Here is a 16,610-nt window from a genome sequence, read left to right as displayed (position 1 = left end):
TAGGTTCCTGTTGTGTCAGTGGGATCCACCACCGGCACATGAGCAGTGATGGATAGGCATTTCCTGTAATTTCTAAACACATTACTTTTTAAAATGGTTGTCACCTTCCCCCAAAACACTCCACAGTCCACATGTAATAACTAAATATGGGTTAAACAACCTATAGGTAGTTGAGACTGTACAACAATGCTGTCTCCCACCCGCTCACTACTTCTGCTTTTCTTCAACTTTCATAAGCAACCATAGTTTGTTTGTTTGTTTATTTTTTATTTATTACATTTCTATACCGCCCAATAGCCGGAGCTCTCTGGGCAGTTCGCAAAAATTAAAAACATTCAAAGTATAAAACCATAGTATAAAATACAATATAAAAGCTCAACCAGATAAAAACAGCAGCAATGCAAAATTACAAATTTAAAACACCAAGTTAAAATTTATTTATAGACTGTTAAAATGCTGGGAGAATAAAAAGGTCTTCAACTGGCATCTAAAAGCATATAATGTAGGTGCCAAGCGAACCTCCTTAGGGAGCTCATTCCACAGCCGGGGTGCCACAGCAGAGAAGGCCCTCCCCCTGGTAGCCACCTCCCTCACTTCCTTTGGCAGGGGCTCGCGGAGAAGGATCCCTGAGGATGACCTTAGGATCCGGGCAGGTACATACGGGAGGAGGCGTTCCTTCAGATAACCTGGCCCCAAGCCGTTTAGGGCTTTAAATGTCAATACCAGCTCTTTGAATCGGGCCCGGACCTGGACTGGCAGCCAATGAAGCTGGAAAAGGACTGGCGTAATGTGGTCTCGTTGGCCAGTCCCTGTTAGTAAACGTGCTGCCCTGTTTTGTACCAGTTGAAGTTTCCGGACCGTTTTCAAAGGTAGCCCCACGTATAACACATTGCAATAATCCAAACGAGAGGTTATCAGAGCATGGATCACTGTAGCTAGGCTATCTCTGTCCAGATAAGGACGCAGCTGGTATATCAGCCTAAGCTGATAAAAGGTGCTCTTTGCTACTGAGTTCACCTGTGCCTCAAGTGACAGTTCTGGATCCAAGAGCACCCCCAAACTACGGACCCGATGTACAAACCCTGAACTCTGGACCGTTGAGGGACAAACAATCCAGAGTTTTAACCCACAGTTTGTTGTTGGCTTAATTTTTTTGACTTATTTGTCCCTTAATAACTCAGAATTCTGGGTTTGAACGTCACAACAAACAAAGCATGAATTACATTACAAATGAACTAGGTCATAAAGTCACAAAGGCTTAAGACATACTGAAAATACTGAAAATGTACTTGTATTTTGCATTATTGTAAACCAGCCTTTTGTAACCTGGCTTCCTCCATTTTTTAGACAAGTCCCATCATCCCTAACCATTAGCCATGCTGGCTGTGGCTTCTCAGAGTTGTAGTCCAAAGCATTTGGAGGGCACCAGGTTTGGGAAGGCTGATCTAAATAATCTGAATGCTTTAAATTCATTTTTTTGCTCTACCAACACCAATACTCAATTTACCAATAACTCATTTTTACAGAGGCAAGAAACCCTCACTTTGTAGAAACAAATGTGCAAGAAATAGAGCTGCTGTATCAAGTACATTTTATTCGTATTTTTATTGTCTTAAACAATTTCTATTGAAAGTTAATTCTGGATTAATTCCAAGAGGGAGGGAAGAGATTTGGGTCATGCTATTGCAAATGGCCCCACTCAAGAAGCTAGAAAAAAATTTTATGAGTCTTTACAGACTAAATTTAACCAGGGGGCAATTCCATGGTATCTTCTCTGATAAGGTAAGTGTTCTCTGATGAGATGCTGTCTTATCTGGGGTTAAGGCAAGATAACTTAACTGGGGTTAAGTTCAGACTTTTTTTCTAGGTAGTGACACAGTCACCCTGGAGTACATCTAAAGAGCAAGCTCCTGACAGATTGTCCTGCAATATAAAGCCAGGTGGCAGGAATGCAGACCCATGTGCCCCTGCTATTTTACATTTATTTTTAAAAATATACACTTTATTCAAAAGTTTCAACTGTACAAATTCATTCTTGCGCAGAACATTCACATCTGCATTATGGTAGATGATTTTATGACTAGGGAGCACATCCAAATAGTTCTCTGTGGATTCAACATGTCTTGTCTATCACAGAACAATCTCCCACAGTCCAGGCATGTAGGGTCTCAGCCTTCATCAATCCACACCCCACACTCTGCATGACCAACATTAGCAGACAAAGGAGCAATTCAGGCCTTATAATGATGGCGAGTGGCTCCCCAGGATGAGCACGGATGTGTCCTTGTGAGGAAAAAATTACTCTGATTTTCCCAGGATTTTTCTAATGCTCTACTAGAAACATCGTAAAAGTATTCCAGGCACCAGCTTCCTACATTAGCATTTATGTCAGGGATGGGCACCTTTGGATGCTCTGGGGGCCAATTTTGGCAGCAACTCAGCAGTGGCGGAAAAAGTTGCATTTTCGCTTTAAATGCATTTTAATTTGAATGCAAAATCACCCTGTGTGCCTAGTTTTAAAGCAAAAATGAGGCTTTTTCCTTGTGGCAGCAGTAATCTGGGGATGGTGGAGGGTGCAAAAAAGGATGCAGAGGATGTATGTGGCCTGTGGGATACATGCTGCCTACCCCTGATTTAAGTGCTTAAACGTGCTTTCCCACACTAGAGGCATTCAAAGAGGCAGCTGGATGTCAGGTATGCTTTAGGGTGGATTCCTGCATTGAGCAGGGGGTTCGACTCGATGGCCTTATAGGCCCCTTCCAACTCTACTATTCTATGATTCTATGAAATGGAATACATCAACTATTCTAGTGCAGTGTCAGAGAAGCGGACCTTAGGCAGAGTTTCTGGTAGTGGTGTCTAAGATACAGAGCCAAGGAGTACTGGGTAATTTGGAATATCTTCTAAAATTCCCCCTCAACCTCCTTCTAAGCAGCCTCAAAAAATGTACCACTTATATCCACACATCTTTCATACTATTACAAGAGATGTTTATGGGTATACATCCTGTGAGGCTTGGACCTAATTTAGTCCAGGGGAAGTACTAACACCTTAATTTGAATGCCAGTTGAAAAAAAGTCTATAAGTAGTTCACAGTAAATAAAAATGTCCTAAAATATAAAAACTTGTGAGATATAAGGTTTTCTAAATGTAATTTTTCTTAAAGACAACAGTGCAAATTTAAGATCTTTATCTTTTGCTGCTTGACAAAAATATTTCCCCCCCCCACAAAACAGGTAACTAGCTTATTGATTTATATTAAACAGGCTCAATTCACATAGTTTCAATTAAGTAGAATCATTTGAGAAAATGTTAAATATATACCATCAATCCATAAATCTCGGAAGAACTCCGCACTTTGGGAAGTATTTTCATAGGAATTTCAAAAAACCTGGGGAAAGAAGCATGTTCCAAAGGTTACTGTGAAGTCCTTCATTTTTACTCATGAAGAAGGGTTGGGGGAAGAAATGAAGAGAGAATGATTAAGGGAAGACTATAAAAACTAATTATTGTTTTCATCAATTTCCTACCCTCTTAATGCTTTCAATAGGTTTTGGTAACTTTTGTATAGCTGATACAGATGACTTAACCCTGTGATAGCTTCTTGTAAACTATTTATTTATTTATTACATTTTTATTCCGCCCAATAGCCGAAGCTCTCTGGGCGGTTCACAAAAAACTAAACACTCTAGAAGCCTGATCTTCAACTATTAGTCAATTTGCAAAGTATTTTGCCAAATGCATGCTACCACATACTTCCAAGGTAAGAGTCACTTCACTATGTGGCCAGGTCTTATAAATGATAACTGAGAATGCCAGTGGAGCTTGCCAGGCTTAAGCCCAGGTTTGAGCTTCAGCGGGCTCATAACATTTGCCTCACAGAAGAAGCAGGGATTAGCAGCCCTCAAATTCTTCTTCTGCCTGGATTAAAATTCAAGCTGGAGAAGAATGCACAGTTTACCAAGCACCTAGCCCTAAACCACAGCTTTGTGCGAGACAGAGAAGTGCTCCTTGCATTTCTCCTTGGCATACAAAACCTTTGTGCAAATCTGTCATTTCATCCAGGGATCATGGGGCCCTTCAAGCTTCCTTGATCCTTGGCTAAACTGAGAGTTTAGTGCAGTGAGGACCCCTGTCTACATAAAGCAGTCAAAAAGGCAGCAGTAACTTGTTCTTCTGTGTCAGAGCTGAGACCACAAAGCTTTTTGCACCCACATATTCTTGGAAAAAACTGTTAGGAGTTATGTTCCACTGAACTAATGGAAACTTACTTCACTATAAGCCTGCTTAGAATCTGGATGTCAAGTTTGGCTTTTTGAAGATGTCAACAAAACTTGCCCCTTCAGTAAATGTACAGACACATGCACAGACATGGTACTTACTTGCAGAGTTCATCATCCCATTCTAACGAATGAATATTGAAGAGCATTGTTCTACTAGCATTTGTTACATCAGTGCAATGAATACCTCCATCTTTTCCACCTGTCAAACTCTGAATAAAAAATAAATAAGCCAAAGGTAGATCAATAAAATAGAAGTTACAATACAGCAGCAATAGTAAGAGAAGTTGAGAATCTTGCAAACTACAAGTTAACTGTTACTGCCTATAAAATATTTGTGAGTAACAGGAATAGAGAGAAGCAGTGATCTCAGTCCTTAATTTAATGTACATATATAAAAAACCACTGTAGAGCAGATCTATTCTACATAGAACTCCATTCTTAATGGTTTAAATGCTTCTGAAAGTTCCTGTTTCTGGGACTTGCATTAAAATTCTGTTCTTATGCACAAGATACAAGATGTTCCCTCTTCATGCATTCAAGGAATAGGGAGAAGGGAAGAGGAGGATCATGCCCACTGGCTATGCCCCCTGACAGACACATGTTTAACATTATTTATCCTTTATTTTTAATATTATTACACCACATTTCCACAAAAGTCACCAAGGCTGCACACAACAAATCAAAATAAAACTACAATACCACCACACAAAACACAGAAATCAGTATAAAGCCATGCTAAAACATTAGAATCACCACAAGCAGGTTAAAACAGCTCTCCACACAACCACAAAGCCTAACTGGCTAGGGGTTCCTAATTGTGAGGAAAATCTATAAGCATGTAGGGCCCCTTGCACACTTATGCCAAATGTGTAGCCACTACAGGCGTGCAGCTGACAGCATGCATGTGTTTGGGGGTGGAGTCATGAGTGAAGGCCTTGGATTAGTATTGACTGAACCACACTCTAGCATTGCAGTCCTTCACAATGCAAGCTTGGTGATCATGAGAACTTCAAACTTGTTGACTATAAAGGATATGTGCCCATTTTATCCAGGTCTAAAATATTCAGTTTCCAATCATGTTTCAGGCAGATTATGAATTCACATTAATGCACCTTGAGATGTAGCAAAAAAAACCAACTTCTTTGTACAAGGCTGAAGGTTGTTTGATTCAAGCTGAGAGAGGACAGAAGCAAAGGAAGTTGATTTCAATATAGCCTATTGTGACATACCCATATCAGCCATGAATCAATGGTACCAAACAGAGCTCGTCCCTCCAGAACTGCTTGCCTGACCTCTTTCACGTTGTCTAGAAGCCAGCGAAGCTTCACAGCACTGAAATATGTGCTAAGTGGGAGGCCAGTCCTACTCTGCAAGATTGAAAGTCAGTCAGGATATAAAAGATAAACACCAGCCATAAAACTGCCAAAGAAGGTTAATCTGTGTAGTATAAAGTATAATAAAAAGGATCATATTCATGGTGTCATTACCAGTCACATCCAAACATTGCAAGCCCTACATGTGCTCAAACCCAGCTCAAACAGGATCCATGATCAAAGATCAAGAGAGAAGATAGTCTTAAGATCTGCCACATTGCAACCACCCAGAAACGCTTCTAAAGGTCATGTTTTACGAAGGGTAGTGTTTGAACAATAAATCCTGATGGGAGCATATTGAACAATGGCAGCGACAGCTATCAAAGTAGGTAGGTTAAGATACTGGTTTACCAATATGTTCCCAAACAGAATCTTTCCTAAGCAAAGAATTGTTAGAACAGTCAGAGGCAGTTTAGACACAACTTAAATGGATGTAATTTACTTTAAAATAATCTCTCTCACAATATAAAGTTTCTAAGAAACGTTTGGTAGCTTCATATTTTCTGTGGCTCTATAAACTGAACACTTACTATCCTAATGGCTACTACTTTGCAAGTTATGTTGGGGTGGGGGAATCATTTAGGCTGCAATCCTATATTGAATACCTAAGATGTCCTGTTGAACTCAATGGAACTTGCTTCTGAATAGACATGTATAGGATTGCACTGTTAACCTTTTTACTCATGATGCACACCTACATCATTCAATCTTTCTTGCTCTCCACTCAAGGCTCTATTTAGTTCCCCCAGGTGTTGAATCCCTCACATCAACACACTGACCTAGTAAAATGATTTCATATTAAACAGAACTGTGCTAGTCTAACCCAAACTCTGTTCACACTAAACAGAACAATACTGTCTGACATCAATATTGTAAAAACAGATTTTACCTTTAAAAAGGATTTATTCTGTCCCGGAATTCTTTTAAGCAGCCTCTCAACTGTAGACTGGGTCCTTAGGTCAAGCCATACTATAACCCAAAGACAAACATCAGTAATAGGGAAAGGTTATTTTGCAGAACATTTAAGCTGACCAGGGTTCCGAAACAGTGAATAGGCCTCAATAGAGAAAATATTCTTCTCCAAATCCACCTATCACAGCTTACTGTATGTGAGTAGCTCCTATGAACTGGATGGTTTAGTGGTAAGTCCCTACTCAGGGAGAGAGCTAGGTGAAAAAAGTTAGCTTATTCTGCTGGGAAACTGAATGCTGGAGTTAAGGTATCTACAAAAAGACCACTGAAGCGTCCAGCATCTTGTGGAACTGGAGAAACATTTGGGACTGGTTAACTGTAAAGTTGCAAGCACGAATTCAATATTTCTGTTTGGACTCAGAAGGTCTATTTGTTCAATTTATTTGTATTGGGCAATTATATGTTTTTATATAACTAGAATTCTTACTAAAGACATATTTTTCAGTTATATCTTTGCAAGTTCTAAGCCCCACAGAACACACATTTATTTAAGCCCCACAGAACCAACATAAGCCGAGTCTATAAAAGTTGGTGTCCAACAAGTGTGGAGCTTGGAAGTGAACTTGCAAACATAGATTGCTGCAATAAATGTTTGCAGAAAGTTGGGAATTGATCTGCATAAAACTATTCTGTTAAATGCTATGGATTTGGGGGATGTAAATGAAGAGATTAAAAATGCTGTGGAATTTTATGGTGCAGTTGCTAAAATGCAAAGGATAAAAGAGAATGGGGAAGATATGTTGTTGTTATATGAATTCCAGACTCACAGTGCTGTATGGAGTATAGGAAAGGAGTATTGAAAGCAAAGGTTGCATGGAAAGTAGGAAGCAAAACCTGTAGATGAAGAGGTCTCTGCATTCCTTGGGGAGGATGCAGGTGATATTACTTTGGGAGCACCTCCAATTGCAAACTCTACGCCTGCTGCAAGTCTGTCCTCTGAATTGCAAATATAACTGATAGCAAGAGTTTTGCAAGCTTGGAGTTCCACTACAAGTATTGCAACAGATTTAAAAAAGAACCTAAAAATGTTTACTGGAGTTACACTCAAACCATTTGGAGAAATAGATTATGTTATCTGAAGAGTGCAGGTAATATTCTTGCAATTGTAAAAAGGCTTCAGAATTCCACACAACTAAGAATTTAGAGAATAAATATTACTAAAAAGTGGGAAGAATCAAACTGTACAAGTAGTCTTACTAGATATGAAAAAGGCAAGCTTGGATCTTAGAGTAAGGTAACTTAAGTTCACATATGTGTTTCCCATTGCCTTCTCCCTCTAGCAGCCCTCTGTGCCCCATCACACATTGCGGCAGGGTCTTGCTATTTACTGTGTTATCTGTACAGCACCATGTACATTGATGGTGCTATATAAATAAATAAATAAATAAATAAATAAATAAAATAATAATAATAATAAAGGAGCCCCCCCAAACTCTCCAGGGGGGCTTGTAGGGGTGCTGGTAACTACAGGGGTGAGAAGGGGGGCAGAAAGCTTTCATTATAGTAGGATCCATGTCATAATAAACTATATATGTTCCAGGATGATCCTGCTACAGTATCTAATGCCTTATTGACCCCTGCTTGATTTTTGCAATTCCGTCTTATATGGGCTTCTACCAGTGCTCCTCCAATACTTGTGACTTATTCAGAAAAGGCCAGCATATCAGCATGCCCATTTAAGAAGCGAAGATCACATTATGTTCACTGCAAGTGTGTTACATCAACCTTCCCCAATCTGGTGCCCTCTAGATGTGGGGGACTACTATTCCCAGCAGCGATAGTCCCAGTAGTGGACAGTGCCAGGCTGGGGAAGGCTGTTTTACGTGGACTGCCTCAAGAGTGAGGCATTCTAGATTAGAACAAAGCACAAAGAGTCCTTGCCTACATTTGAGACCTGTTCTAAAAGCCTCAGCTGCTGGCCTTGTTTAGACTCCAGACACTATTTGGACATCCTCGCAGGATGACTCAGTAGATGATGCGGCCTTTACTGCAACTGCATCCTGTTGCAGCACAGGTCCAGTAAGTGGGCAACTAGGCCCTTTCAGCATGGAATGTACTCATTCAGATATTAGTGCACCAGAAATAGAAAATACCACTAAAGAAGAAAGCAAAAGTAGCATTTCCAGAAGCCTTTGGAAAATAAAATAGTTTGTTCAGGCACTTTTTAAAAGGTGAAGTGGAAAGAACAAAGACTAATACCTGAGGGAGAAAATTTTACTACATTGTAATTACTCGGATGAAACATGTAATATGCTTGCAGGCATGAGAGAAACAATATGACATAAATACATTGAAAAAGGATTAGCACATAGTTTAATGGAAGACAACATTCTTACTTACCGATAGCATTGTAGAGAGGCTCTCCAGTTAGTTTGTCCCAAACCACAGTTGTCTCTCTCTGATTGCTAACTCCAACAGCTTAAGAACAGAAGAAAGTTTTAATGTTTTCTAGATTTAATGTTACATATTTTTGGTTGGATCCAGAAATAGATGACCAGAAGAGATGTAACATTTCTGGAAATTTTGAGGCCATGATGGAAAAAATGGGTTCCCCCCTCTGGGAAAAATGGACATATTGGAAAAGTAAGCAATAGGTTTTTTTTTTCCTTTAGTGTTATTTTAGCACTATTTACAAATCTAAACTCACTTGCTCAGTTCAGACAACATGTTAGTCAATGATGATTTTAGAACTCCATGGTGGAGCTGTTGCACCACAGTTGAGAAACATGTTGCTGGTGGGAAAATTTGTTTTTTTCCAAATTTTTCCTGTTTTTCCCCCAGGCCTTCACATCTCTAAGCAGAACTCGACTCTTTCCAGCTCCTTGAGTACGGGGCTTTTCAGCTCCTTGAATACAGTACTCCACAAGGCCACTCGTGAGGGAATGGCATGTAACAGGCACTGGGGACAGCGGCAGAATGGGGAAATTGGGAGAATTCAGCAGTACCTTTCTGCTAATGCAAGATATCTCTCGATCGAGGCATTTACCTTTTGGAAATATTTCAATAACTTTCATCATTTCTATTATTTATACACTTTACATACGTCCCAAATATATTAGCTGGGATACAGAGAAGTTTATATATTCACAAAGGGCTCCTGTGCACTCATTCTGTGGGAGGGGAATTTGCTGATTTTTTCAGCAGCAGCCGTTGCACTAAGTGGAATGCTATTCCTAACAATTATGAGTTAGTGGAGAGCAGCAGGCTGCCTGCCAGAAGGGAAGGCTAAAAACTTTTGCACAACCTTTTGATTTCCAGAAAAATAGAAAGGCACTGTACAAATGGCACACAACTTATGGCTTAATTTCCAAGCTATCCCAAGCATGGGAATGGACACTCTGACAATGCATATTAATAAGCTACAGAAATATCTTGTCTGGTGTTTTTTTCCTAGCCCAGGGAATTACTTTAATAGTTTAGCTACTACTTTACATGCCAGATTTCTAAAGTTCACGACAGTCCCTCCCACTTGACCTCTAGCCTTAGTTTGGAAAATCAACTGTTACTTTAATGAAAAAATAGCAATACCTTTTATATTGGAAATGTCTACATTCAGCTGGTTCAATTTCTCACATGTTCGTTCCACACATTCATAGACAGATTGTAGTATTTCCTTTGGGTCTTGTTCTACCCACCTTGAACAGATAAGAAGCATAAAAGCAAGGCCAACATCAGAAGGCTGCATTTTGCAACTGATATCAGGGACACAGAGTATCATAAAGACCTGCCACGCTTGCTCCATTGCCTTAGAAATGGATGACAATTTATTGACATTGATTTCAGATAGTATCAGCCAGTTTTGCTAAGAAGTATAGTTTAGTGGATCTTTTCACCTTAATTCCTCTTATCAAAAACTTGTTCAGATAGTATTATTGCTTAAGAAAGAAGTGTATTTATCTCCTTTAGAAACATTCTAAAAACCAGACCGCATATTGATAAACTTACTAAGTTTGCTGTGTGTGTTCATTTTTTTGTTCCAAGCCCAACAGAGAAAAATGTTTAATGATTTATAATCAAAGTGAAAATAAGATTTTAAGTTTAGAGGTTAAATTGCAAATTTTCCAATGTGAAAAATGTGAGTAGCCAATACTTAGATCAAGCAAATAAGCATATATATATGCAGAGGCCACCAGTGAGGGAGGAAGCAGCAGCCAGGCACCTCTCCACCGGGCCTGGGTCCAGCTCCAGCTGAGAGCCCCCTCCCTCCTGCTACCAACTGACACTGCAGAGGCCATCAGTGAGGGAGGAAGCAGCAGCCAGGCACTTCTCCACCGTGCCTGGGTCCAGCTCCAGCTGAGAGCCCCCTCCCTCCTGCTACCAACTGTCTCTGCAGAGGCCACCAGTGAGGGAGGAAGCAGCAACCAGGCACTTCTCCACCGTGCCTGGGTCCAGCTCCAGCTGAGAGCCCCCTCCCTCCTGCTACCAACTGTAACTGCAGAGGCCACCAGAGAGGGAGGAAGCAGCAGCCAGGCACCTCTCCACCGTGCCTGGGTCCAGCTCCAGCTGAGAGCCCCCTCCCTCCTGCTACCAACTGTAACTGCAGAGGCCACCAGAGAGGGAGGAAGCAGCAGCCAGGCACCTCTCCACTGTGCCTGGGTCCAGCTCCAGCTGAGAGCCCCCTCCCTCCTGCTGTCACCTGTAACTGCTGAACTTTCCAACTAAGATTGTAGTGCCTGAGTTTGCTTTCCTTTTCCCCCTCCTCCTCCTCCTCCTCCCTCCCAATCCCCTTTCCTTTTGTGTCATGTCTTTTAGATTGTAAGCCTGTGGGCAGGGACTGTCAAGAAATACTTTTGTAAGCCGCCATGAGAGCCTTTTTTGGCTGAATGGCGGCATAAAAATCCTTAAATATATATATATATATATATATATATATACACACACACACACACACACACACACACACGCTAAATGGTGGTGGAAGCTGTGATGGCAAAGTCAGGGCAACTTTTTCTGACCATTTCTGGCACACGTTATCTGAACTGACATTTCTATGAAGAGTGAAGTAGTCATACAAATCTCATGACATGTGACAAGATCATTGCTTACTGCTTTTCTGGGAAATCTTATCATGCTAGGGATAGATTTACATGACTATATGATCAGTAAATACAGGAGAAAAAATAGCACAATTATTAATTTTTCATCTCAAAAATTGTTTTGCATGTTTCTTTTTTTTTAAAAAAAGGAACATACCAAAAGCACATAGACAAGTGTATTGTTCCAAGAATGCCCACCTCTTGAACTTGTATTTCTACAAACAAATCATTCCATTGACTTGAGAAGGAACATGTAGGTTTGAACGAAAAGATGTGCAAGCAGAAGTTCACTCACAAAATGCAGCTTTCTCACTACCTACTTATCAATGTAGCCCCCTGTGCCCTCCAAAAGCTACATCCTCCCAAAGCACTTCAGAACAGCATAGATGTAGGTGGGGCTGGAGAAAGAGGGGGAATTGGTGCAAATTGGAGGAAGGAAAGTTGAAGAACAGAAGTCCCTTTCCACTTATGTAGGGCACTTTTGGATTAAGCTATAGAATTAAATATCACCATCACAATAAATGGCAAACATTCAAGAACTCAAAGGAAGATCCATACCCTTCTTTGGGGAATTTCTGTTTGATTTCTACTTGGTGGTGACTCAACAATTCAGCTGTGTTCGCATTAAAAACCTGCAAACAACATAATACAAAACTTCACCAAACCGGTTTACAAAAGCAATAATTAAAGGGAGTGGCAGACAAAGAAGCCTGGCACCTACATCTTAAACAGTTACTTGGAAGCAATTCCACTGATGACAGTGACATGAAGATACAGATTAACAGTCCTAATAAAATGCCAAGCCTTTTATACACAGCAGAAAATTATCAAAGATCAGGATATGACAACCCTTGCTTAACTCTAGAAAAGGATATGTAACAATATGTTGCTGTAAACTGAATATATATATATATATATATATATATATATTGAAAAGCACTTATAAGCAAGGACTTTTGAGTCATGTGTCATATTACGGCTTTTGCAACCCTATGGAATGATTTTGTAATAATATGAAAGGTCAATGTATCAAGTAGACTAAGGGAGGTAGCAGAAAGTTTCTGGGGATTATGGACAAGTAGAGCGATGGATAATGGATACGTCCCCTATTGTCTGATTAACTATAGTCTGAATAACTACTAAAAGGAAGGGAGGTAAAATATATAAAGCAGAGACACATATAAAGATTTTTTTCTGTCTAAACATGCATGAGATTGCACTCTTACAATATAAGTGGTATCATTAGTACAATATTATTCTTTGTTCTGGCCACTGCGAGTCAGAGTAAACAACACTGGGTTAGATGGACCAATGGACTAATCGGGTATAAGGCAGCTTCCTATACTCCTATTTACATAAGTGCATCGGTACATTTAATATATGCAGTTGCTAATGTCGTAGTCCTTTTCATTAATTGTTTTTCCAGCTTCCTCCTAAATTTCCCACTAAATGCTCAGGTCCCTTGCCTAGAGTCTTCCTCTTGCCTATTGAAACAAGTTCAGGGGATGTTAGAAAATAGATGTTAATGCAGTTGCAAAGAATAAAGTGTTTTGTGAGGGTAGGAATAGCTAATCATGTCCACTTTGCTTCTTGAATCACTGGAGTGTAACTATGGATATGTACATACACACATTACTGGACTGCATACTTAGAGATATGTGAACAATTAGCTAGAGAGCTGTGATGCTTGGCCAAATGCAACATGAAGAATAAGACAAAGAGGAGGTACAATTCTTGCTCTTTTATAAGGCAGCAAGCAATAGCCAGTTTATTAGTTGGTGTTTTTATTAGGAACACAGGAAGCTGCCTTATACTGAGAACATAGGTTCTTTTAGTGCAGTAATGTAGACACTGACAGAGTTTCAGACAGGAGGGTTTTTTAGCCCTACCTGGAGATTGAACCTGGGACCTTCTGCATGCAAAGCATGTGCTTTACCACTGAGCTACACCTGAGCGTCCCTTGCTATGTCGAACCGTTTTAGTTTGCTGAAGGAAACCTACATTATAGTGCATTGTATTCTAGAAGATATTTTGGATTGGCATGCATATCTTTATGAAAGTAAGACTTTACTCTTGCCTTCAATTACTTAAGGCAGGGTCGGGGAACGTGGAGTCCTCCAAATATTGTTGGACTGCAACTCTCATTATCCTTTACCATTGGCTATGCTGAATAGGGCTGATGGAAGTTGCATCATAAGAGCATAAAATAATGACAAATTCATCCTCGTACCTCATACCAAGCTGAAAGCAGCATGCACGACGAACATGCCAAAGCATTAAAAACCATTAGTGTAGGGTTAATACTTTTTTGTGTACATTCCCATACTGCAATTACATTACTTGCCTTTTACACATCCCCCTTATCTGTAAAGGGATTCTATTGCAGCAGCAGGGACTTTAGACTGTTCCTGACAGCAATTTTGCCCTTGCATGCTTTCATAACATTTGGTACAAACTCCTGAACTTTAGCAAAGTTCACTAGGAACGTATGCCTGTTTTTGTTTTTTTTTTAAAGGAAAAGAGAGAGGGGGGAGAGAAATAGATGGGACACAAGGAAAGATTTGGCAAAGAGGATGTTTAAGGAACTAGAAATAAAGGTTAGAGCAGGTTTTTGACTAAAAGCATTTTTAAGATTGATCTAATCTTAAATCTGGGAAAAGGGATTCATTTCTAGTGACAGTGACTCAAACCTCCTGCTCTAGGCAGGCATAGTCAATGTACAAAACCCAAGCCAAATTTCATGTTATTTATTTTACGCAAGCCCAAAGAGCTTCCAGGTTCCACTGGAAATTCCCAAGTGTGTGCATGTAGGATTGTTGTTACAAAACTGGATTAGGCAAGTGTGACACAAACTTTGTATACATACATGAGTCAAGCAGAAACCCATATTTCTTGCGTTGGTTCCCAGCTTTGAGTCTCACAGCAGGGCACCAGGTGCCTGTCAAATGCGACCACATGCAGCGCATGTTGATCTCTGAATGAGGCAACAGCACTGACCTCCCAGAGGCACATCCATGCTGGAAAAAGAGGCAAAGAGCCCCCGCTGCACCTACTTGCATTGGCAGTGCGTAATTCCTAAGGTCGACAAAGCCAGTCGTGGGTCTGCCTGTAAACCCCACCCTCTGCTCTAGAAGCCTTTCCCCGCGTTCATGTGGGGGGACTCTCTCGTAAGGCAGTGGGGAGCAAAAGACACTCTGTACCTACTCAAGGGCACGTTCAGCTATCCTTTCCTCAGAGGTTCTAGCGACTGCCAGTTGAGACACTTGTTCGAGCCCAGCCCTGCGCGCTGGACAGGCGGGACGGTCCCCTTCGCTGGCCCATGCCTATCCCCTCCCGGCTTCCCTCTGTCCCCGGCTCCCGTCCTCCACGCTGACCCACCAAGGGCAACCTCGCCCCCTGCCTGCCTGCCTGCCTGCCTGCCGCTGCTGCCCCGTCTTCTTCCCCTTCCTTCCCTGGGAGCGGCCGCTTTCCTCGCGCTCGCTCAGGTGGCGCTTACCAAGAAGCGCGTGGAGCTGGTCCCTTGGTCGATGGCCCCCACCAGCGGGCCCATCGCCCCACCCTGGCCCGCCGCCGCTGCTCCGGCTGCCATGGGCAGGCCCCGTCCGCGCGACCGTGGCCCGTCTCCTAGGCGACCCTACCAGCCCACCAGGAAGCGCCGACGAACCCTGACAGGCTGCCGAGTCGGCGCTCTTCACTCGCTTTACAACCGCGCGTGGCTCCCCGGATCACAGAGGCTGAAGGCGGGGAAGGGGGAGCTGCCACTCAGCCACCAATCAGGGCGCGGGGAGGAGGAGAGGGCGGGGTTTCCCACGAGCGACAGGAAATGGGCGAAAGGCTCGGGAGTGGGCGAACGCCGTGGAACCGGCCGGTCACGTGCGCCGGGGCCTCTGACGTACCTGGAGCTCTCCGGCATCGACTCCGCTGCGCTGCCGCAGCGACTGAGGGGAAGAGCCGCGGGTGGGCGGAGACGGGGTTCGTGATGCAAGAGCTTTCGCATCGGGCGGGGGCGGGCTTGGAACGTCGGGCAAACTCCGCCGCGCGCGTTCTTCTGCTTTATATTGTGAGGTAATCAACCGTCCTCGCCGTCACTGGTGATTGACAGCGCCGCCGGAGTTCGTGACTAAGGAACGAGGAATCAGGGCTGCAGTCGGGTGTAGGAATGGTTGGGCATCTGCTGAAGGCCCGTACCCCAGCGGGGGCCCACTGACAAGAGCCTCTTGGAGTTGCCCGTTCTCATCCCCACCATTGCAACCTGCTTGATTCCCTGCTTCCGGCCCAGACAATAGAAGTGGTGATAAGAAGGAACAGCAGGGCCATGGCGCAGTAGTAGAGCACCTGTTTTGCATGCAGAAGGTCCTAGTAAAAACTCCTACCTGAAACCCTGAGGAACTGCTGCCAGTCAGTGTTGCCAATACTGGGCTAGACCATCTGACTCAGTATAAAGTGGCATCCTGTGTTCCTATGAAGTTACTGACTACCTGATCACTGCCTGTCAAAGAAGGGAGTGGTAGCAATAATGAGGATGAGGAGCAATAGCAGCTGGTGACAGTGGCAGTGAAAAGGTAAATTCGGTGAGAGAGGGGTCCTATTGGGGGTGTATTGCCCAAGGGCCCTCAAAAACTAGGAGCTGGTACTGCAAGGAATCCCCCCCCTTAGTCCACATATAAACTGAAACTCAATCCAGACAAGACTGGGATGCTGCTGGTGGGTGGTTCTTCTGGGTGGATGGTGGGTGTTCAACTGTTCTGGATGGGGTTGCACTCCCCCTGAAGGAGCAAGTTTGTAGCTTGGGGGTTCTCCTAGAACCGTCTCTGTCACTTGAGGCTCAGGTGGCCTCGGTGGCATGGAGTGCCTTCTACCAACTCCGTTTGGTGACCCAGCTACGCCCCTATCCAGGGCCGGTGCCAGATTATTTTGCGCCCTAGGCAAGGTGAGCTATTTTCACA

At 42.5% G+C, this 16,610-nt stretch overlaps 1 protein-coding gene across 3 annotated transcripts in view; it reads right to left on the bottom strand.

Annotated features, from left to right (window-relative positions):
* Positions 1–15,338, bottom strand: part of GK (glycerol kinase) — a 38,337-nt gene extending 22,999 nt beyond the window's left edge. The window contains exons 1-8 of one of the 3 annotated variants that reach the window (XM_063126492.1): positions 15,161–15,338; positions 12,223–12,296; positions 10,157–10,263; positions 8,969–9,046; positions 6,546–6,625; positions 5,513–5,650; positions 4,383–4,492; positions 3,325–3,391 (exon numbers count right to left, since the gene is read on the bottom strand). In XM_063126492.1, the coding sequence (XP_062982562.1) occupies positions 3,325–3,391; positions 4,383–4,492; positions 5,513–5,650; positions 6,546–6,625; positions 8,969–9,046; positions 10,157–10,263; positions 12,223–12,296; positions 15,161–15,253 (747 nt within the window). In that variant the 5' untranslated portion in view covers positions 15,254–15,338. The remainder of the gene's footprint in view (positions 1–3,324; positions 3,392–4,382; positions 4,493–5,512; positions 5,651–6,545; positions 6,626–8,968; positions 9,047–10,156; positions 10,264–12,222; positions 12,297–15,160) is intronic. The other 2 variants (XM_063126494.1, XM_063126493.1) reach the window with 2 other exon arrangements.
* Positions 15,339–16,610: the final 1,272 nt, after the last annotated feature.

This window comes from Elgaria multicarinata, chromosome 5, assembly GCF_023053635.1.
Source record: "Elgaria multicarinata webbii isolate HBS135686 ecotype San Diego chromosome 5, rElgMul1.1.pri, whole genome shotgun sequence".
NCBI classification, from domain to species: Eukaryota; Metazoa; Chordata; class Lepidosauria; order Squamata; family Anguidae; genus Elgaria; species Elgaria multicarinata.
This window is presented reverse-complemented; position numbering and strand designations above follow the sequence as displayed.